Source organism: Nomascus leucogenys, chromosome 1a (assembly GCF_006542625.1).
Source record: "Nomascus leucogenys isolate Asia chromosome 1a, Asia_NLE_v1, whole genome shotgun sequence".
Taxonomy (NCBI): Eukaryota; Metazoa; Chordata; class Mammalia; order Primates; family Hylobatidae; genus Nomascus; species Nomascus leucogenys.
The window spans coordinates 86,139,943-86,162,927 of record NC_044381.1 but is presented as its reverse complement, the minus strand read 5'-3'; the positions used below and the strand labels follow the sequence as shown (position 1 = coordinate 86,162,927).

The window sequence follows — 22,985 nt, the reverse complement described above, 5'->3', positions numbered from 1 at the left end:
GGCCTCTACCCAGTATATGCCGTTAGCATCTTTCCAGTTGTGACAACCAAAAATGTCACATATTGTCAAGGGTGATTTTCCTTGGGGGGAAAAATCATCTGGGTTGAAAACCACTGTCCTAAAGTAACAGTTCTCAAACGGAAAAAATAGTAGTTTTCATAAGTGAAAAAACATTAAATAGTAAAAATAGTATATTTTCCAAAATTAAAAACAATAGCGAGAAGAGTGTCATTGTTACGTTTTCCCAAATCTGTGTGTATCTGTCATAATAAAAGGCATTCACATTTAATCTTGCAAAATATTGGTTTAGCTGAAGTATATAAAGAAAATTATAGGCTGGGCGCTGTGGCTCATGCCTGTAATCCTAGCACTTTGGGAGGCTGAGGCGGGAGGATTGCTCTAGTCCAGGAGTTTGAGACCAGCTTGGGCAACATAGCAAGACCCTGTCTCTACAAAAAAGAAAACAATTAGCCAGGCATGGTGATGTGCACCTGTAGTCTCAACTACTCTGGAGGCTGAGGTAGGAGGATCACTTAAGCATGGGAGGTTGAGGCTGCAGTGAGCTATGATTGCCCCACTGCACTCCAGCCTGGGTGACAGAGTAGGACCCTGTATCCAAAAAAAAAAAAAAAAGCTTTACACATCAGTATTTATAAAAGGGAAGAGCATGTTAATGTCTTAGATAACTGTATATTCTTCCTTAATACTGTATCAAAACTCAACAAGTAGTAGTTTCTTAAAGATTAGTTGCAACAAGAGTATAAAACCATATCGAATAATTTGTCATAGCCTGTTACATTGTTACATTAAAATCCATTAATCTGTCTTAAACTTTGGGTCTTTCTTCCCATGCACTATACATTGATCGTTTGGAAAATACTGGTTCACTGAGTTTTTCAGGTTTTCCAAATCTTGACACATTTCATTGTATATTTTAAAAAGTCAACATTTGTTGACATGGCCACCAGTCTCATCAGAAAAGCCTCTATGTATTGGGAAGTGATTATGTCCACCATGGTGATTACAATTTTTCCAAAATTTTTATTTTTACTTGAAAGCTTGAATTTTATCTTTGTCTACAAATACTGCCAATTACTTTCCTTGAGGTGACAGGCTCATCTTATTCATTTTTGAGAAAATATTACCAAATACCCAAGTCTGAATAACCATACTTTTTCAGTAATTTCAAGTAAAAATGTTATTCGTGAAAAAAGCAGCCAGTTCAGCTCACAATGCAAACTATCTCATAGGTACTTTTTCACAAAATAGGTATTGTTTTTCAGTGTGCAGTAGAAGTGTTTTATGTGTACTTTCTATTTTATCATACAGAGTATTTAGATGTGTACTCTGGTTGAAATTTGATACAATTATTTTTACTGCTTCATCAAGGCACTCCTGAGTGAATGTGGCATTTGTGTCTTATTGTGAATGAGTGGCAGTTAAAGAATACACTGATGAATAGTACAATTTGCCCTCACTGCCCTAGTGCCAAGGCACCAGTGGTTTTACCCACCATTGCTTTTGCATTGTCAGTACAGTTTCAAACAGTGAAAAACGCAAATAACATTGTAGTGTTATTGCAAAAAGAGTTTTGACTTTGCAGACCTGCTGGGGTCCATGGGACACACTTTGAGAACAACTGTTCTGAAGCATGATATTATGACGTCGTATCCTTTCAAGTGTCTACATCAGAATTTAACCAATTCTGTCTTGTTTCTTCTGTTTATTTTTTGCTTTTATCACAATCCTTGTAGCTAAATCCAAGGGAAAAAATATTTTCCCTTAGAATAAAATCTTTAGAAGTGGAATTCTGAGTCAATGGGTGTGAATATTTTTTATATTTTTAAGATACATTCTATATATATCACCCAGTTGTCCTCCAAGATGGTTAAACCAACTTATTTACACTTGGACCAATGTATTATGAGACTGCATCGTGGCTACTGCTGGGCATTATTTTATCTTAACCAATTCAGTCAGAATATTGGCATCATCTAAAAAGTGTATTACGACTTCTCATACAACTGGCCTTGATTACTAGTGAGTCTGAATATTTTAACGTTTTGGCCATTTTGTAGTCTCCTTTAGATTGATTACAGTGCAACTGATGAGGTTGTAACTTTCTTTGTTAAAACAGTCACATTCTCCTAATTCCTCTTGAGACTATTCCCTAGTTAACCGTGTTTGCATCTGGGTGTATATCAAATTGCAGCCTCTGATTTAGAGTCCCTCTCTTAAGGAGGTCATAAATGTGCCTGTTCTCCAAATTTCAGAAGTTTGAGCCCCACGTTTTTGACATTACTATAATGTCTAAGTCACGGGTTTTATGTGCTAGTTGTTTTTTTTCTAGTACACCTTAAAATACATAATTATTAAAATCATTTCTCTACTGTCTAAAATCATCCAGTGGCCTATGTTTACCACACTTTAGGAAGAGCAGGGGCTTTGGACTCAGACATCTTGGATTCGAATCCCACTCTGCCTGTAACTGGCGGTGTGCTCTTGGACAGGTGAGTCTAACTTCTTTGTGCCTCAGTTTCCTCACTGGCAAAATGGGGATGTTAGAAGATGAACTCTTAGGTGCCTTACATCTCTACTCTGACTCTGGTGTAAGGAGATATTTGAATATTTGTGGATTTCTTTCTCTGTTTCTGATCAGGAATTAGAGACATTGTCTAGGGTTAGTATTTCAAAACCCTATTTTTATTAAACTCCACTGCTATTAGTCATCTGATTTTGGAGAAATCATTTCATTTTATGGGGCTCTAGCTGTCTAGTTAGGGTGTTGCTGCTGCTTAATACTTCCTATTTAATGTAAAGTGCTTCTAGCTAGGAGCTAAGGCAAGCCAGGACCTCACTTTTAACATGTTTAAAATGGGGATAATGTTTCTGTTCTACTTACCTCATTAGAGACATGGAAAAACGAGACAATAGGTAGATAAGTGGACTCAGCTTTTAGCAGAAGGGTACTAGGTAAAAATAGGGTGTCAGCAGAAGTAATGCCTGTAGATGTTATCCCTATAGCTACTTCTGTAATGAAGAGCAAAATTTGTGTGACACCACCTCTCCTATCTCTCCAGACCTGCCTGTACCCCTCCCTCTTCCCTGCCTACTGGTTTCGATTTGGGAAGTGCCATTGAACAGCAGTTTTGTGACCTTGGGCAAATCATTCAACCTTAACTTATCCATGGGCCAAAAATTGGGAGATCTGGCAACCTTGAGTCTGTATTTCTCTATGGCAACAACTGGCTAGAGCTGAATGGTGGCTTATCTTTTAAAAATACAGATATATTCTTCAGTCTGTCACTTAATCTGGCAAGTCTGACTCATTTACTTTGCTGCCTGGCCTCTTATATTTGCGAGGCTGGATTGCATCATGGTACGGAGCATGGTTTCTGGAGCCACATTACCTAGATTCATATCCCAACAATGACTCTTGGTAACTGTGTACCCCTTCATATTATGTAGCTTTTCTGTAGTTTCATGTGAATTCCTACTTCGTGGGGTTGTTAAAAGGATTGGAAGAGCCACTACATGTAAGACCCTTAGGGTAGTCCCTGACCCAGAGTAAACTTAACTGATGTTGGCTGTTGTTTGAGTTCAAATAGCATAATAATTAGCTGACATTTATCTAGCTCTTAATATGTATCAGGCACTGGGCCAAGTCTTTTACACAGATCTATCTCATTAATCCTGACGGTAACACTGTGAAATAGGTAGTGTTGTTTTCTCAGTTTTACAGATGGAAGGACTGTAATTTAGAGAAGTTAAGTAACCTGTCTAAAGGCACACAGCTAAAAAGTGCCTGCGACATTGAGAGTTGAACCTGTGTTTGTATATCCTAATCCTGTGGGTTTTTTCTTATTATTTTTTCCTATGTTTTACTACATGGAGACTAAGCCTATGGTTTTGAATGCTGTGTTGTGCTATGCTGCCCCCCATTATATCCACCTCTAAAATAGGTTTAATCACAGAAGTGGCTGGCTTGAGTAAATAGAGCTTAGCGCTCTTAATGTTTTTGTAAGTGATTTGAGGAGAGAATTAATATGAAATTTCCCAAATTTATATGTGATGTTAGTTCCTTGAGGCAGTGAAATGCAAAACAATAGGGGATAAATAAACTACAGAAAACTCTTTTGGGCTGGACGGGGTGAATGAATAGAAAAATGGTAACTGAATTTAAGGGTAGGTACTCATGAAGAAAGATAACTCAAACTGTTTGTAGAATGATGCGCCCTGAGATATTTAATAAGGACTTGAGAGTTATTTTAGGCTATTATTTGAAGGTTAAAAAGGCCAGCAAACATTTCACACCCATTAGGATGACTGTTATCCAAACAAGCAAAGAATAAAAAGAGTTGGCAAGGATATGGAGAAATTGGAACTCTTGTACATTGTTGGTGAGAATATAAAATAGGGCAGCCACTGTAGAAAACAGTATGGCAATTCCTCAAAAAGTTAAAAATAGAATTACCATATGGATCCAGCAATTTCACTTCTGGTTATATACCCAAAAGAATTGAAAGTAGAGGCTCGAACAGATATTTGTACACTAATGTTCATAGTGGCATTATTCACAATAGCTGAAAGGTAGAAGCAACCCAAGGGTCCATCAGTGGATGAATAGATAAACAAAATGTAGTCTATACATACAATGAAATATTATTATTCAGCCTTAAAAAGGAATGAAATTGACACACACCAAACATGGATGAATCTTGAAGACATTGTGCTAAGTGAATGGTGTTTAGAGGGAGAATGGCAGTTGTCAGTGGGAAGGGGTAGTTCTGGAGATAAAGTGTGGTGATGGTTGCACAACAATGTGAAAATGTGAATGTAGTTAACGCCACAAAACTCTATACTTAAAAATAGATAAAATCATTAAAATGAAAAAAAAAAAAAAAAAGCCTGGAAAGTGCTTTTATTCCTTGTGTAAAGCTCCAGAACATTCCTCATTTGGAATGCTAGGTGCTGTTCTGTCCTCTGCATGTTGGTAGAGTGGATACAACTTAGTTTTAGGCTCTAGGCCAAGCTCTTTGGATTATTAGCAAGTCATTTTATCTCTCCGATACGTGTCTAGAAAAAGGGCCTACATAATCCTTACCTCCCAAGTGAGGATAAAATGACATATGTATGTGATTGAATTTCTATACAAATATCAATTATTTTCAGCTTTGGAAAAATAACAAAACAGACTTATTTTCCATCCATTGATGTAGCTGGGCTGTGTCTCACACAGACTGTGCCTCTGTAATGCGCTGCAGCTTCTTGGAGCTTAGGAGAGGTAGGTTAACACAAAAGGAGGTTTGGTCTTACACAGTACACTCACTGAAGAGGAATAAATGGGCTGAGAAGAAAGCCAGGCTGAATGATTTTCCTTTAGTCTTCACAGTTAAAAAAAAAAGAAAAGAAAACACTTTAGCAATATGAAAGGGTATTAAGTAAAATTGCTATCTGCAAGAGATGACCTCTGCTAACCATTTTGCATCTGTCTTTGTATGTATAAATTTGTGTATGTTTTTGTGTAATTGCATCATACTATTCATATTCTTAATGCTACCTAAAACAAGGTTTGAAAAATTAGGACAAGTTGATGGATGATACTTTAGGGACACAAGGACATTTTGAGAGCTGTGTGCACCTAATATATATCACACTGGGCTAAGTACTTTTACAAACATTATCTCACCACACACAACAAACCTGGGAAATAGTTTGTATTTTCTCCATTTTACAATAAAAAAATTAGGGTAGAGGAGTAGAATAACCAGGACACATGAATGATGAAACCAAGATTTGAATCAAGTTCTTTTATTCCAGAGCTTGTACTTCCTGTACCCTTCCATAGCACCATCTTTGCTGCCTCTCAAAGATGAAACCCCAAGCTCTATATCTAATCCCATTGAGTTACTTGTTAAAAGAATGTTTTGAACAATTAATACAGTCACTAATACATTATATTTTAGAAATTGTTCCATGTGAGTATAGACAGAGCTGCCTCATGCTTTTATTTATTTATTTAGGCTGCGTTGTACATATATAAATAGTAAACTTTTTTACATTTTTTATTGTGAAATATATACAACATAAAATTTACCATTTTAACCATTTTTAAGTGTACTTACTGTTCAGTGGTATTAATTACATTAATGTAATTAATACATCACCACATCCATCTTTAGAATTTTTCATCTTGCAAAACAGCAACTACCCATTAAACTATAACTCCCTATTCCTCTTTTCCCCCAGGCCCTGGCCACTGCCATTCTACTTTCTCTCTGATTTGACTATTCCTCCATAAGTGGAATCATATGATATTTGTCGTTTTGTGTCTGGCTTATTTTATTAAACAATAATTTTAACCAGACTTCTATTGATGGACATTTAAATTATTATGCTTTTGCTCTTCAAACAATGATAAGTTCCAGGAGCATTCGATCCAGAATTTCAGACTGCTTTCTCAGTCCTGTGCATGGCTGGCTTTTGAGGAAACCCAAAGCAAATCCTTACCTCAGCTTTTCTGAGCAATAAAATAAGAAGAATGTTAAATAATTACTTTTGTTATAGTGTGTTGTAAGGGCTTGCTTAGTTTCTGCTTATAGCTTGGGACCCTTTGGGAAAGGGTACTCTTTAAGTATAAAGGTTTTCTGTAACTACAAAGCTGCTGCCACAATGTGATTATAGTACATTTTTTTGATGAATTAGTGATTTTAGTGCAGAATGAAACCAACCCAAAAAACCAAAATCAGAGTATGTAGTTGTATTTTCTTGGGGTTCTCAGATGAGTTGAAGGTAAGCAATTGTTTGGGAGGAAACCAGGCTTAGAAGGCCTGGCCTCTGCTTGTCTTTGCCTGGCACTGGCACTGAGAAGAAAGGCCTAGCCTTCCCGAGAAGTCCCTGTGCTCCACCTCCGGTGCCCCGGAGAGGTTGGGGCTGTGTTCCCTCTCCTGAGGCTGACCCCATTCTCATCCAACTGCCAGGCCCATGGGGCTGGCTTAAATGGTCTGAAATGATCCTAAATATTCTTCACTTGGATTATTTGCAGGTCAGTCTCTGTGGAACTAAACAGTAAATCTCTACGTTTCTGAACTGACTAGGTCATTAAGGGAGACAACTGTAGAGCTGCTTTTGCATCTGAACTGACTTCCCCTTGCTTCAACCAGCCCTTCTTTGCTTTGTTGAATCAGTTTTGGGCACAGCTGTTTAGCGCCCTCTGCTGGGTGAAAAGCAGCCTAACGGTTTTACATTATGCCTCAATTTGTACTGGTTGTTTTTCTGCCAACGCATACTTGAAAAGTGCCGTCTTTGCATAGGGCTCTTAATACCTTGCCTAAAGGAATGAGGGGTTGAGTGGAGTAAGGGGGTGTGTTTAGCTTACATCTTCTGATGCTAACCTTGAGGGCAAAGTCAAGAAGTAGGCCTCATCACAGCGATAATTTTTGCCTCAGTGATTCCAATCTCCCATGGACTTGGGCTGTCATCATCATGTTAAGTTACTAAGGACACATCATTTAAAATGATCCCAAGGCATTTAACAAATAGCCATGAATTTTGAATTACTGAGTACTAGGCAAAATGAAATCATCCTATAAATGCCTAGAATGAACGTTAAAGATTATTGCTGTCTGGGTGATGGGGGAAGACCTTAGGCTGAGAATGGTTATGAGTTGGGCACAAACGTATGGATATTCCGGTTTCTTTTTTTTTTCTTTTAGTAGAGACGAGGTCTCACTATGTTGCCCAGGCTGGTCTCCAACTCCTGAGCTCAAGTGATCCTCCCACCTCGACTTTTCAAAGTGCTGGGATTACGGATCCTCCCACCTCGACCTCCCAAAGTGCTGGCATGAGCCACTGGGCCTGGCAGATATTCTGTTTTTGGTTTTTTTGTTGTTGTTTGTTTTGAGATGGAGTCTTGCTCTGTCACCCAGGCTGGAGTGCTGTGGCACGATCTCTGCTCCACTGCAACCTCTGTCTCCAGGGTTCAGGCGATTCTCCTGCCTCAGCCTCCCCAGTAGCTGGGACTACAGGCGCACAATATTCTGTTTTTACTTAAGCTGCTTCAATTCAGGAGAGACTGTGCTGTAGGTCTTAGTGAGCCATGGGTATCCCAGCCCATCCTGCAGAGTCTTGTTTTCTTTTTTCTTTTTCTATCATGAACATTAAACATAATCCAAAACTCTTTATTATGGAAATGTTCAGCCAGGCTCACGCCTGTAATCCCAGCATTTTGGGAGGCCAAGGCAGGCAGATCACTTGAAGTCAGGAGTTGGAGACCAGCCTGGGCAACATGGTGAAACCCTGTCTCTAAAAAAAATACAAAAATTAGCTGGGTTTGGTGGTGCTCGCCTGTAGTCCCAGCTACTCAGGGAGCCGAGGCAGGATAATCAGTTGAACCTGGGAGGTGGAGACTGCAGTGAGCTGAGATCATGCCACTGCACTCCAGCCTGGGTGACAGAGTGAGACTCTCAAAAAAAAAAAAAAAAAAGAAAAAATTGTTCAAGCATACACAAAAGTAGAATAATATAGTGTATGCATCTATAGCAATTGTCCATGTTAATCATCTATCCCTCTGCTTTTTTTTCTGGAACGTTTTAAAGGAAATTCCAGACATACTCCAGTTCACCCACCTCAGTATGCATCTCTAATTGATAAGGATTTTTTTCTTTTTTAACATAACTATAATGCCATTATAATACCTAAGAGATGTAACAATACTTCCTTAATATGAAGTATTTAAACAAAATAGAGAGATACCAATTGGATTTGACAAAATGATGACTTGTTAAATTTACTTCCAATCTATTATTATTATTATTATTATTATTATTACTGGTAGAAGGATTTACTTAGGATGTTTTGTTTTTAAGACTTTATTTGTTTTAGAGAGGTTTCAGATTCACAGCAAAATTAAGAAAGGTACGGAGGTTTTCCACATACCCCTTATTCCCACACCTGCATAGTGTCCCCCGTTGTCAATATCTTCCACCAGAGTGGTAAATTTGTTAAAACTGATAAACATATACTGACACATCATAAACACTCAGAGTCTCAATGTTCAAAAAATGAACCTTAGGGTTCACTTTTAGTATTGTATATTCTATGGGTTTGGACAAATGTAATGACATGTATCCATCATTACAATATCATACAGAGGATTTTTACTGCCCTAAAAATCTTCTCTGCTCCATATATTCAACCCCCGCCTCCAAGCCCTGGCAATTACTGATCTTTTTGTTGTCTCCATGATTTTGTCTTTTCCAGAGTATCATAGAGTTGAAGTCATACAGTATGTAGCCTTTTCAGATTGGCTTTTTTCATTTGGTAATGTGTACTTAAGGTTTCTCCATGTCTTCACTGCTTGATATTTCATTTCTTTTTATCACTGAATAAGTTTCTGTCGTCTGGTTGTACTACAGTTGATTTATCCATTTACCTACTGAAGGACATCTTGGTTGCTTCCAAGTTTTGGCAATTATAAATAAAGCTGTTGTAAAATAAATCCATGTACAGGTCTTTGTGTAGATATAAGTTTCATCTCCTTTGGTTAAATACCAAGGAGCATGATTGCTGGATTGCATGATAAGAGTACATTTAGTTTTGTATGAAACTGCCAAACTATCTTCAAAGGTGGCTGTACCATTTTGCAATCCCACCAGCAGTAAATGAGATTGCCTGTTGTTCCACATCATGACCAGCATTTGGTGTCATCTAGGTTTTCTCCTACTATCTTCTAGGAGTTTTATAGTTTTGTATTTTACGTTTAGATTTATGATCAATCCTGAGTTAATTTTTATGAAGGGTGTAAAGTCTGTATCTAAATTTATTTTTATGCATATGGATATTGAGATGTTTCAGCACCATTCGTTGAAAAGACCATTTTTGCTCCATTGTTTTGTCTTTGCTCCGTGGTCAAAGATCAGTTGATTATACTTATGTGGGTCTATTTTTGGCTTCTCTATTTTGCTCCATTGATCTATTTGTGTATTTGTTTGCCAGTATTATAGTGTCTTGATTACTGTATCTTTGCAGTAACCTGAAGTCAGGTAATGTCAGTCCTCCAACTTTGTTCTTCAAAATTGTGTGGACTATTATGGGCCTTTTGCCTCTCCTATAAATGTTAGAATCATTTTGTTGATTTGCATAACATGATTTGCTGAGAATTTGAATGGGATTGCATTGAATCCATAGATGAAGTTGGGAAGAACTGATATCTTAAAAATACTGAGTCTTGTCCGGGCACGGTGGCTCAAGCTTGTAATCCCAGCGCTTTGGGAGGCCTAGGTGGGCAGATTACCTGAGGTCAGGAGTTCAAGACCAGCCTGGCCAACATGGTGAAACCCCATCCCTACTAAAAATACAAAATGAGCCGGGCATGGTGGTGGGTGCCTATAATCCCAGCTACTTGGGAGGCTGAGGCAGGAGAATTGCTTGAACCCAGGAGGCACAGGTTGCAGTGAGCTGAGATTGCACCATTGCATTCCAGCCTGGGAAAAAAAAAAAAAAAGTGAAACTCTGTCTTAAACAAACAAAAAAAGGAATATCTGTCCATTTATTTAGTTCTTTGATTTTGTTCATTAGAGTTTTATAATTTTTCTTATATAGATCTTGTAAAATTTTGTTAAATTTATACCTAAATATTTTATATTTCAAATTCCACTTATTCATTGCTGGTATATAGGAAAGTGATGGACTTTTGTGTATTAACCTTATTTCTTGCAATCTTGCTAAAATCACTTCTGTATTTTTTTATTTTTTTTTATTTTTTTATTTTTTTTGAGACAGAGTCTCGCTCTGTCACCCAGGCTGGAGTGCAGTGGCGCAATCTTGGCTCACTGCAAGCTCCGCCTCCCGGGTTCACGCCATTCTCCTGCCTTAGCCTCTCCGAGTAGCTGGGACTACAGGTGCCCGCCACCACGCCCGGCTAATTTTTTTTTGTATTTTTAGTAGAGACGGGGTTTCACCGTGGTCTCGATCTCCTGACCTCATAATCTGCCCGCCTCGGCCTCCCAAAGTGGTGGGATTACAAGCGTGAGTGTATTTTTTTAAAGAAACACTACAGATACACTTAAAAGCCTCTTTTACTATGTGTGTTTATCCATAAACAATATAAAGTATTGTATATTTAAAAATACATGCTTAGCTATTATACCTTTCATATCCTTTTGAAACTTGCTTTTATTACCATTAAGTTTTCAATATTTATTCATGTTTGTTTACATGTTTCTTGTTCACTTTAACTGCTGTATGATGTTCCATTGTGTTTAGACTCCACCTATTTTATATTCCAGTGGAATTTATCCATTCCTGAATTGTTAGATATTTATGTTGTATATAGGTTTTCTTGATATTATGACCAATGCTTCAGTGAACTTTCTTGTACATTCCCTTGTGCCACTTTGTGAGAATCTGTCTAAATTATAATGTACATTTCCCTGATACCATATAGAATTTGAGATCTTCTATAATATGTTTGGTATTTGGGTTTCCTTTTCTGAATGGTATATTCTTTGCCTCTTTTCCTATTGGAGTTTTAAGAATTATTTGTAGAAGTTCTTTGCATCTTCTAGATAATTAAGCCATTACCAGTTTTGTGCACTGCAAGAATTCTTATAAATTCAGGCAGTCCTGTTCAGTTTACGCTAGGGGCCAGTTTGCTGGAATTAAGTCAGCTTCTGTTTTTACTCCTGGGCTCCCTTTATTCTTACTTAACATTTTTGAGTTATGCTACTAAGGTGGACAATCCCTTCAACTGTCCATCAGAATGAATTTGCTTTGTCAGTTATGGTTCATTGTTTGTTCAATAAGGCAGTATAGAATAGTGGTTAAGAGTCGGGGCTATAGAGTCTTTACTGCTTGCTTTTGAATCTTAGCTCAATGACTTTATTGTGTGATGTTGGCAAATTACTTTACTCTTTTGTACTTGGCTTTATCATCTATAAAACCAATGAGGGTAGAAGAACTATTGTGATGACCATTTTATGTTTGATGAAACTGAGGCAAAGGGAGATTAGGTCAGAAACATGAGCAAGTAGAAGAAACATGTGCGCCTCTCTTTTAACATTTTGCGTTTGCTAGAGACATGAGTATAGAGAAATACTTATCTAATTAAAAAAAATATAGTAGCAGAAGCAGTGATAAGTCACTGACTCACAGCCTCAGTGTTGGGAGAAAACCGTAGGAGTGGAGACCATAGAGAACTAAAGTGCCCATACCTAAGTCTGTTTGTAGTGTGGAAAACCATTTGTGCATTTTTCATTAAAATAAAGTGACAAAAACCCAAACCATGATTTTCATGACCTTAGCTTGATGTTTTACAGAGTGGTAAATTTGTAAGAAATACATAATTTAGATACTATCCTAGGCCAGAGAACTCATAGTTGAAATAGGCCAATCATAAAGAGAACACTGTGGGCATCAGTTTGGTGGACGATTTGATTTGGACTGACAGTGGAAGGAAGAAGAAACTCAAGAAACAAAGGAATTCAAGTAGCAAAGGCAATTTCTTTCTAGGAGCAGGAGAATAAGTATGATTTGGTTTCTATATCTTCTGTTTTTTATTATAAAAAGAAATCTGCTGTGGCAAAAAGTCAAGCAGTATAGGAAGGTATAAAGTAAAAATTAAAACGTAAAAGTTTTCCAACAGTATATACCCAAATTGAAAGGAGGGACTTAAAAAGTTATTTGTACACTTGTGTTCGTAGCAACATTATTCACAATAGCCAAAAGATGGAAATAACCCAAATGTTCATCGATGGATTACTGGATAAACAAAATATGTGTGCAAATATATATATGATGGAATACTATTCAGCCTTAGAAAGCAAGGAAATTCTGATACATGCCATGACCTGGATGCACCTTGAAGACATTATGCTAAGGGAGTGAGCCAGACCTAGGAGGAGAAATATTGTGTGATTTGACTTATATGAGGTTCCTAGAGTAGACAAATCCATAGAGGCAGAAAGTAGAATAGTGACTACTTGGCCGGGCACAGTGATTCAAGCCTGGAATCCCAGCACTTTGGGAGGCCGAGGTGGGTGGATCACGAGGTCAGGAGTTTGAGACCAGCCTGGCCAACATAGTGAAACCCCTTCTCTACTAAAAATACAAAAAATTAGCTGGGTGTGGTGGTGGGCGCCTGTAATCCCAGCTACTCGGGAGACTGAGGCAGGAGAATCGCTTGAACCTGGGAGGTGGAGGTTGCAATGAGCTGAGATCGCGCCACTGCACTCCATACTCCAGCCTGGGCAACAGTGCAAGACTCTGTCCCCCCAAAAAAAGAACAGTGACTAGGCGCTGGGAGGAGTTATTGTTTATTGGGTACAGCGTTTCAGTTTGGGATGATGAAAAAGTTCTGAAGGTGAATAATGGCAATGGCTGTACAACAGCACAAATGTACTTAATGCCACTGAATTGTACACTTGAAAATGGGTAAAATGGTAAGTTACATGTATATATATTTTACCACCATAAAAAGTCTCCCAACATCAGCCTACCAGTTATAGCTGGCACTATAAACAGCTTCATTTATAGCCATCTAGATAGGGCTATGCAAATACAAGCATAGATATGAGAGTATAAGCATACTCTCAATGCTCATTCTTTGGAGCACTCATGTAGGTGCCAGGTATTTCCCAGTGAACAAAACTGACAAGGTTTCTGCTGTCATGGAGCTTTTAAAAATTTTGTTTTATGCAAATGGATATTGATGTACATACTGTTTTATACCTCATTTTCCCCCTTAACAAGTATCTTTGGACATCTTTCTGCATTAGCTCTTGTATAGATCTAACAACTTAATGGCTTCATAGTATGCCATTGTATGGATGTGCTATCATTTGTGGCTGCATTTTTCATTGAATGGAGGAAGGGAGGCGGAGGTATAGAGCTTGCTATGGTGTGCTGCTGTTGTAAATTAAATTTTTATTAGGAAAATAGTATAGCCTTCTTATAAAAAGTCAATGCAAAAAAAGTAAAAGTAAAAAGTAAAAATGGGAAAAAAAAACAACAACAACCAACTCAGACCCAAAGTTACGCAGAGTTAAGAGCTGGGCTGAGCCGTATTCTGTCTAGGTCCTATTACTGTAAGAGTCAGGTGATTTCTTAGTTATCATTTGTATGGTGTCCCACAGTCAGTGAGATCATATCAAGATTGCTTTGAAAACCATTATGCTAGAAATATTACTTTAAAGTTCTTTGATTGCAAGCAATGGAAGTCATCTCAGGTTCTATTAAACAAACAAACGAAAAGGACTTCCATGAAGGGGTTCTAGGTAGCAAATGAAGAAATATTTAAAGAACTCTGGAAAGACAGGAATAGGGTGGCTTTAGGAGTCTCAATATCAGTGCTTATCCCTTTCATTTTCTATGTCTGCTTAAGATTCAATTCCTGGGAGAGATGAATGGCCTAGAGAACATGTGCCTATTGATGGTAAAGCAGGGAGAGTCCTGGGTTTTTGTGCTCCATGCGAATCTTACGGAGTTAGGGAGGTGCCGTTTTGGAAAGGATGGGATTCGAGGCTGGCAAAACCATCTGTCAGCCTTGCGATGTCAGCTGTTTTAACCACAGATTCTTACTTCCTTCTTAAGGAGGAGATGACCGCCGGGTTCTGCTATGGCACATGGAACAAGCCATCCACTCCAGGGTCAAGCCTATACAGCTGAAAGGAGAGCACCATTCCAACATTTTTTGCCTGGCTTTCAACAGTGGGAACACTAAAGTGTTCTCTGGAGGTAAAATGGGAAATTCTACCTTGGGAACATCATTGTGGTTGGGATTTTAGAGAAGAGAGTGCAAAAATAACTGCTTATTTTTCTTCCTGTATTTCATTGAGCTGTGGAATTACTGGTTTCTCATAGCTTGTCTTTTCTGCATTACAGCAGTATTATATATTAGGATAGTGTGTGTCTTTTCTCTCTTCTTTTCTCTTTTTTTTTTCTTTTCTTCACCTGTCTTTTTCTTTATTTCTCTTTGGCAGAAAACTTTTCACGTTGCAGTCTGGTACACAGAAACACACACAGACACACACAGACACACACACACACACATATTTGAAACAATACTTAACCTTCCTATATATGGCACACTCTGATTTTGTTTTTTGTTCTAATCGATTTCATTTTTAAAGATTATGCTGGCCATAACTCAGATGAATGTCATGACCCACAGATAGCTCCTGTTTGAAAAGTGTTGTGTCAGGGTACAATTGGAATGGCTGGTGCTCTCACCACCGTCTTGGTGATGGCTTCCATCAACCATACTCCTTCTGACCCCACATTTCTAGTTCTGACCTCTTTTCTGAGCTGCAGATTTTCCCACTGGATATCTACCTGTGTTCCGAAAGCAACTTAAATACAATAGATCTGAAACCAAGATCATTAGTCCTCCCCTGAGTGAAAATTTCTTCTTGTCTGCTGGATTTTCTTTCTCAGTTACGACCATTCACCCAATTATATAAGCTGTTAGGTTTAACTTTAAGAAATTGCTGACAATTAACCATTTTCAACTTTAAAAAGTAGCAGTTTCAGATGGTTCATTCTACCTATGATCTTGGAGTCATCCTCAAACCTGCCTTTCTTATATTTACACATCTAGTCTGTCACCAAGTCCTGTCAGGTCTATCTTGAAAGCCTCTCATATTCATCCTTTAGTTTGGCCTGGATTTTTGCAATGGCCTTCTGTGATTTCTGTTACCACTCTCTAATCCTCCTTTGAATTCATTGCATACACAAGTTTACTTTTAAAAATAAAGACTGGACCATATGAACCATTGAGCCTACAGTGCCTGAAGAATAAAGTCTAAACCCCGATCTATCTGTCTGGCCTGACCTCCCTTCCCTGAGTTATTCTTTCTAGCCCACCAAACTATTTGTCATTTTAAGAATGCACTACACGGTACTATTTCGCCCTTGTGCCTTTTGTTCATGGTGTTCTTCCACCTTAATTGTGCAGTCCCCACCAATTCCCCTAAGCCTTTCATTGGTAAGAGTTTTGAGTTTCTCTTCAAAGGTCTCCTTCTCCATGTACTTTCACCCTGCTTATGAAGGAAATAATTGACCCCATAGCTAGATCATATTGCTACAAGGCAAACCCTCTTGTTGCTATTAGTTGTTTGTCCAGTTGGACTGTTCTCAAGTCCAATTGGAGTTCTCAAGGACAGAGTAGAATCTTACTCTTTTTGTATACCCAAGACCTAGCACTGTGTCTGATACCTAAAAGGCATTAGTATGAGTTTACTGATTTCATTGGTTTGTACTCACAATAGAATTTACAGCCAGGCCTTTGTTTAAGATGCCCTGGGCCATGTCTTTACTGCTACTTTTGCTTTCTATTTAAGTGACTGTTGGTTGTGCATTTTAGCGTAGAGTGGGACTTTTTTTTGTGTTTTGTCTTCTTATATTCGGGTTTTAATTTTTTTGCTATACAAACCATTTGAAGGCAGGACTACACATATCATGAATATAATATATCTCCTTTGATAGAATAAGGAGAAATACACGATTAAAACTTTCACATCATTTGGAATCACAGTCATCAAATTTTCATGCTAATGAGGCTGGGCATGGTGGCTCACACTTGTAATAATCTCAGCATTTTGAGAGGCCAAGGCAGGAGGATTGCTTGAGCCCAGGAGTTTGAGACCAGCCTGGGCAACATAATTAGACCCCAACATGTTAGATGTCTACAAAAAAAAAATTTTTTTTAATTAGCCAGGCATAGTGACATGTGCCTGTAGTTCCAGCTACTAGGGAGGCAGAGGTGGGAAGATTGCTTGAGCACAGGAGGTCGAGACTGTAGTGAACCATGATTGCACCACTGCATTCCCAGCCTGGGCAACAGAGCAAGATCCTGTCTCAAAAGAAAGAAAGAAAGAAAAATTTTTAAAAGACAAACAGAGCAAGATCCTGTCTCAAAGAAAGAAATAAAATTTTTTAAAAGACCACAAGGATAGAAATATTAGCAAACATTTATTGGGGGCTTATTAAGTGATCAGCCCTATTCTGAATGCTTTTACAGATGTACTCTTATGCTTACAATTGCTCTATGATGTTATTATCCCTATTCTATAGGTTAAAAAGTTAGGTCATAGAAATGTTAAAGATTTTATTGCAGGTCTCATGATTAGTGAGTGTTCTGCTGAAAAAGAAAAAAAATAAAGCTAGTGAATTGATTTGCCAATGATCATTTAGTGTTTTCCTTGATGGCCACAGTTTTGTTTTGTGTTGTTTCCCCCCACTTTTTTTTTTTTTGAGACAGTCTGTCTCTGTTGCCCAGGCTGGAGTGTGATCATAGCTCACTGCAGCCTTGAACTCCTGGCCTCAAGCAATTCTCCCACCTCAGCCTCCTTAGTAGCTGGGACTTCAAGGGTGTGCCACCACCTGGCTAATTTTTTTATTTTTATTTTCATAGAGATGGAGTCTAACTATGTTGCCCAGGTTGTAGCCACAGTGTTGGTTTTTTTTTTTTTTTTACATCATCCACTGGATAATACATGTTAATACATGTTGGGAACTGTTACTATGTTATACTTGGCTGCTATTATTTTTAAAAAATTCTCTGTAAGAATGTCCTATCCTTCTTAAATTATTTCTATAAATCTTTTTTCTAGTTAACACTTCTAGTTTGTATTAGCATTGGCTTTGTTCATATTTTTTCCCTGAAAACTTAATAATACTAAATTGTAATGTGGACAAGGACCACCTTGCAGGAATGATCAAATGTCTGCTTTTTTCTTTTGCAGGAAATGATGAGCAAGTTATCCTCCATGATGTTGAAAGGTAAATAGATTGGTGGTGTGTGAAGGTGATTGACTTTGTTTTTCATATATGAAGAGGCAAATATCTCTTTAGACTAAAATAGTTTTTGTTTTTTGAAAAACATGAAACCAGCTGTTCTTTTCTAAAAAATATTCCTACAGTAGTTTGAAATAAAGTTTTGATTTAAAAAGGAAAAAGGGATTTGAAAGTTTTGAAAGTCAGTATGAAAGTATACTTTTTAGGTGAAAATTTAAAATAAGAGTTTAGAAGAGAAGGAACCATAATATTTAAGAACAGTAATAGCTAATATTGATTGAGTTCTTACTATGTGCCAGACACCATTGTAAGTGCTTTGTACATATTCATTCATTTAATCCTCACACTCGTTTTCTAAGGAGATACTATTGTGATCTCCGTTCTAGATCAGGAAACAGAGGCACAGACATGTTAGATAACAGAAGGTCAGGTGGTACTAAAACCTGAACTTAGGTATCTGACCTCAGAGCCATGCTTTTCATCACCATGCCAGATTGCTAGGAGACCCCTCTTCCACCCTGTTGGCATCAGACTTGGCTGCTTTAAAGCTTTCCCTTGCTTTTTGAAAATCAAGTACGACCCCCAAATCTGTACACAAGCAGATGCATTCTGTAATAAATGAAAATACAAAACTCAGCTATTGAGTCACTTTTAAATATGCTTATTTAGCACAAACATTATAAAATCTCTAAAAAGACTCCTTAATAGTACCTTTTTTTAACCTGGAAGTTGACTACCTACCTTTCAGGAAATATAATATTTTTTGGGTTTAGCTAGGTTGACTTTCTTCTAGAAATGGAAAAGATGGCACCCTCGGTACCAAAGTGCTGGGACTCTGCACTATGCTTGTGTGTATGTGTGTGCCTCTGTCTTGCTCTCTTATCTCCCAGCAGTGAGACATTGGATGTGTTTGCTCATGAAGATGCAGTATATGGCTTGTCTGTGAGCCCAGTGAATGACAACATTTTTGCCAGTTCCTCAGATGATGGCCGGGTTCTCATTTGGGACATCCGGGAATCTCCCCATGGAGGTAAGGTCACTGTGCAAAAGACTGTTGGACTATGTTGAACAGTTTGATGTCAGATTCATTGAAGATGCAATTTATGACCTCAGTATCTATGTGCAAGTGATGTCAAGGGAAAGGAAATGTGAAACACTCACATGGGGGCATAAGAGGTCTTCGGAGGCCTTATCCTCCACCTAAGTACTCAGAAGTGAGGCACCTTTGCCAGTCCTTCTCCACCCTCCTGTGACTCTCCACAGACCCTTGTACCTTGGTATTTAGTGCCCCAAGGAGCAGAAGTTGTGGTGCTGACATGTAACTATTCTTGATTATTTACAGAGAATGGGGGTGTTATGCACTTTCCTGCATCCTAGTTTCAGGCTTGTTATTTTGTTGAAAGAACCACAGAATCTCAAATTAACTGTCTATAGGATCTTAAAATGATGGCAAATAAACTCTGTTTAAAGGGGATTATCTGTGTGAGTGCCTCCTCTGAATGTGCCCTTTGACTCTCTGATGTGTAAAATGAAGAAGTTGCTTTGTTGACTTTCCCTGAAGTTCTTCAGGAAATGCATCTTCTCAGCTCATTTCCTACAGAGAGATTTCTGTAATTCTACCTGTCTTCAAAAGGCCCCTTCCTCTAGTACCAGCCTTAGTGCCACTGCCATACCCACCCTGGCCTTCAGTGCAGATTGTAATGATCACAGCTGTGTACCTAAATTTACTATCCTGCCTGCTTTGTCTGGCAGGATCTGGGTCTTTTAACTTTTTTATATTCTAAACATTTTACATTCTGGGCTGTGCTCATTATTTAGGTTCAGGCTATAAGAGAAGCTTGTTTTTAGGGTTAGGCAGATAAGGTAGCAGGAAATAGCAGCTGTGGTCGAGTCACTGTGGGCTTGGTAGGTGAAATTCTCCTTTGTCTGAACTGCCTGATGGCAGAGATGACTGAGTGCTTTACCTGCTCAGAGACCTGTGAAGTACTGCATACGGAGGTCATAGACTGAGAAGTGCTTTCTTTGTATTACTCTAACAGGTCCCATAGGAGTATATCCTGCTAGGTAACTGAGTGGTTTCTTCCTCACTTGGAACCTGCTAATTTTTGTAAAATGATGCAGGGTTTCTAGGTGAAGTTGATTACAGACTGGCTAGGTGTTAGGGAGCATTGTGAACCAGAAGAGAAAAACCACACCATTGTTTCACCACATCTTAATTTTGTCATTGTTTCTTTTTTTAACTTCATCAAATCTGTGTGCAGTTTAAAAACTTTTCTAAAACTAATACAGTTGGATTAAAAGCATAATAATCCTACCAGTAATTGGTTGTGAATTTTTTCAGCTGATGTGGAATTCAGTTTTACTTACTGTAAAATGGCTTATTTTCCCATTTTTAGTGGCCATTTCTGTTTTGTCTCAAGATCTGATAGCTGCTATATATATTTCTGGGTGTTATAGCTTAAAATGTGGTTAAATGTGTTTACCTTGCTATGTATAGGACTCATGGGGACCTTGTGAGTAGGGGTGACTGGTGGGATTATGTGCTGTTTTGGGGCTCCAGGCCGTTGGAGTGGTTATTAAAGAGTGCTCCAATCTGTATTCACATTCCTGCTTATCTGCCTGCCAGTGGCCCAAAGGTACCTGGAATGAACTGATTATAATTTTTATTTCCACAGAGCCTTTCTGCCTGGCAAACTATCCATCAGCCTTTCATAGTGTGATGTTTAACCCTGTGGAGCCCAGGTTGTTGGCCACAGCCAATTCAAAGGAAGGAGTGGGACTCTGGGACATTCGAAAACCTCAGAGGTGAGCCCCCTTTATTCATAAGGTGTTAAAACTTTCCCCTGCCTCATTTCTCAGGTAATGTGACCAGCCAGTATGTGTTGTAAGGACCTCTTTGGCAGTTATCTCTGCTGGGCATTTCTTAAGATATATAGTGTCTCTCAAGCCAGGAAAGCTTGTTTCCAAGGAATAGACAGTGACAAATCCATACTCCTTGCTGAGGAGGAATCATAAACAGTAATCTGGACTGTAGACAGGGTCAGTTTTAGGCAATTATCTGAAGTAGTCAGAGCATCCCTTTAGTATTGCCTTCTCTCTTCAGACCCAGGGTTTCCCAGATGCATGGGAGCTTTTGGTGTGGGGTGGGTGGAGGGGAGGAGGAGATTTGCCAAACTTGTTGCTGCTGAGCCAGGGGTTCTTAAGCCTAGGTTGGAGGGGATCCCTAAGAGAGCTTAAAAAAATACTGAACTGCCAAAATTATATGAAAATTATACATTGTTATTCAAATAAGTGCATTTTCTGTTTATCAAAAGGACTAATGACCTTTATAGTGACAACAACAAAAGGTTAAGAGCCATTGCACTGTGGTGTTCAGGACCTCATGTATTTCTCCACATGGCACTATGAAAAGAGCATACTTAAGACAATCCTGAATGATGGCATGAATCACTAATGGGGGAATCTCAGGCATCATTAAAGGATGTGGGAATGGGGGTGAGTAGCAGGCTCTTTTATGTTCCTTAAGTCCCATGGGGGAGGGACTACTTTTTATGGCACCTGTACATAAAGTTGGCCATGCTATATTAAAAAACTTCCGTGTATTGCTAGCTAGCTTCTCTGGAAATTCTGCATAGATGTAATTTCCCACTTCGTAAAACAATGTTGCAGAAGAATATCATGGAAACTAAGTGACGTTATAATTTATTTCACGGGCCTCAGATGAAAGGAGTAGTTAAGTACAGAAGATTATCTTCCTTGATGATTTTTACTCCTAGGTGATTTCCATGGGGCAGTAAGAGATGGTTGGAACTATTGTAGCAGATCCATGTAGCCAAGAGGGGTGTCCCTGTCATTGAGCAGGGCAGCAGAGATTTCTCCTGCCCCCTCCGTTGCATAGGCACCTGGCTCTTGCTTTTACAGTCTGTTGAAATGTGGGTAGTGGCAGGACCCCTGATGTGCCTGTGCACTATGAACTTTAGGGGGCTTGCTGTCTGCCAAGAAGACAATTGTGTTCATCTGCAGTGTTCTCTGCTACTTCAGGCTCTTTAGGAACAACTGTTCTGCCTCATCCATATTACAAAAGGCAGGATTTGGATGAACTGCACCAGCCTTCTCTCAACCTACTATCTCCCCTACTTATAATTGCAATGAATAGCTGGCAACTGGAGTGGGGCACTGAGCTATTCATCTCCAGTGGAAAGCTTGAGTAATTCATGGTGTCTGCAGTGTCTTGAGAGAGGAGGGGAGTGTGGGTATTTTAATTCTCCCAATTCTCTCCCATTCTCTTCCACCAGTTTCTTACCATGCATTATGTGGGCCCTCCCCCACTTTCCACTTGTCTCCTCACTAATAAATATGGTTTCTTTCTTGTTAAAAGAATTGTAAGTGATGATGATTATTTTATTTTTACAGTGACATTTATTGGTTTTGGGGGTTTTATGCAGAAAAAAATAAAAAAGTAAAAAGTTCCATCTCCATATTATCTCTGTTACTTGTATGTTTTTAAAATGTTTGTCTATCAGTACAGTTCTACTCCTTTCTAGTGTCTGTAGTCACTCCAGAGGTAACTACAGTGAATAGTTTCTTATCTTTCCAGAACTTAATGTAATGTGTATACTACAATGCATATGCATCCTTTAAAAAAATTGAGACAGAAGGAAGCATGTAGTAATACTCACTGTTCTCGATTTCTTTTTTAAATTAACAATATGTTTTAGAGCCCTTTTTCATACCAACACTAACAGATCTAACCCCTTCTTTTAATGACCATGTGGCGTTCAATTTATATGATGTACCCAACAACCAGGGCTTCTTGTTTCCAGTTTTTGGTCATTATAAACAATGTTACATTTAACCTGATTATACATCTATCTTGGCCTACTTTTGCAAAAATATCTGTACGGACTTGATGCATCAAAGAATGCATGTTTTTAAATTTTTTATAAAAACTGTCAAATTGTAGCCCCACCACCAAAGGCTGCACTGACTTACAAATTTACCAACTGTATAGATTGCATGTGTCTCCAGACCTTCACCAACACTTGAACTATTGCTAGTATTATGGGGGAAAAATGATATCTTGTTTTGAGTTCTTCTTCAGTTATGGGTAAGGTTTTATAGTTTCTTTGATAACCTATGGTTTTCAGAGCCCATATGGGATAAAAGTTGCCTAGTAAGGCTAATTGGCAATC

General features: G+C 38.5%; 1 protein-coding gene across 2 annotated transcripts in view; it reads left to right on the top strand.

The window, feature by feature from the left end:
• DCAF5 (DDB1 and CUL4 associated factor 5) overlaps positions 1–22,985 on the top strand; it is a 105,985-nt gene that overhangs the window by 16,788 nt on the left and 66,212 nt on the right. For both annotated transcript variants that reach the window (XM_003263615.3, XM_030812521.1), the window contains exons 2-5: positions 14,590–14,733; positions 17,742–17,778; positions 18,684–18,823; positions 20,469–20,598. In XM_003263615.3, the coding sequence (XP_003263663.1) occupies positions 14,590–14,733; positions 17,742–17,778; positions 18,684–18,823; positions 20,469–20,598 (451 nt within the window). The remainder of the gene's footprint in view (positions 1–14,589; positions 14,734–17,741; positions 17,779–18,683; positions 18,824–20,468; positions 20,599–22,985) is intronic.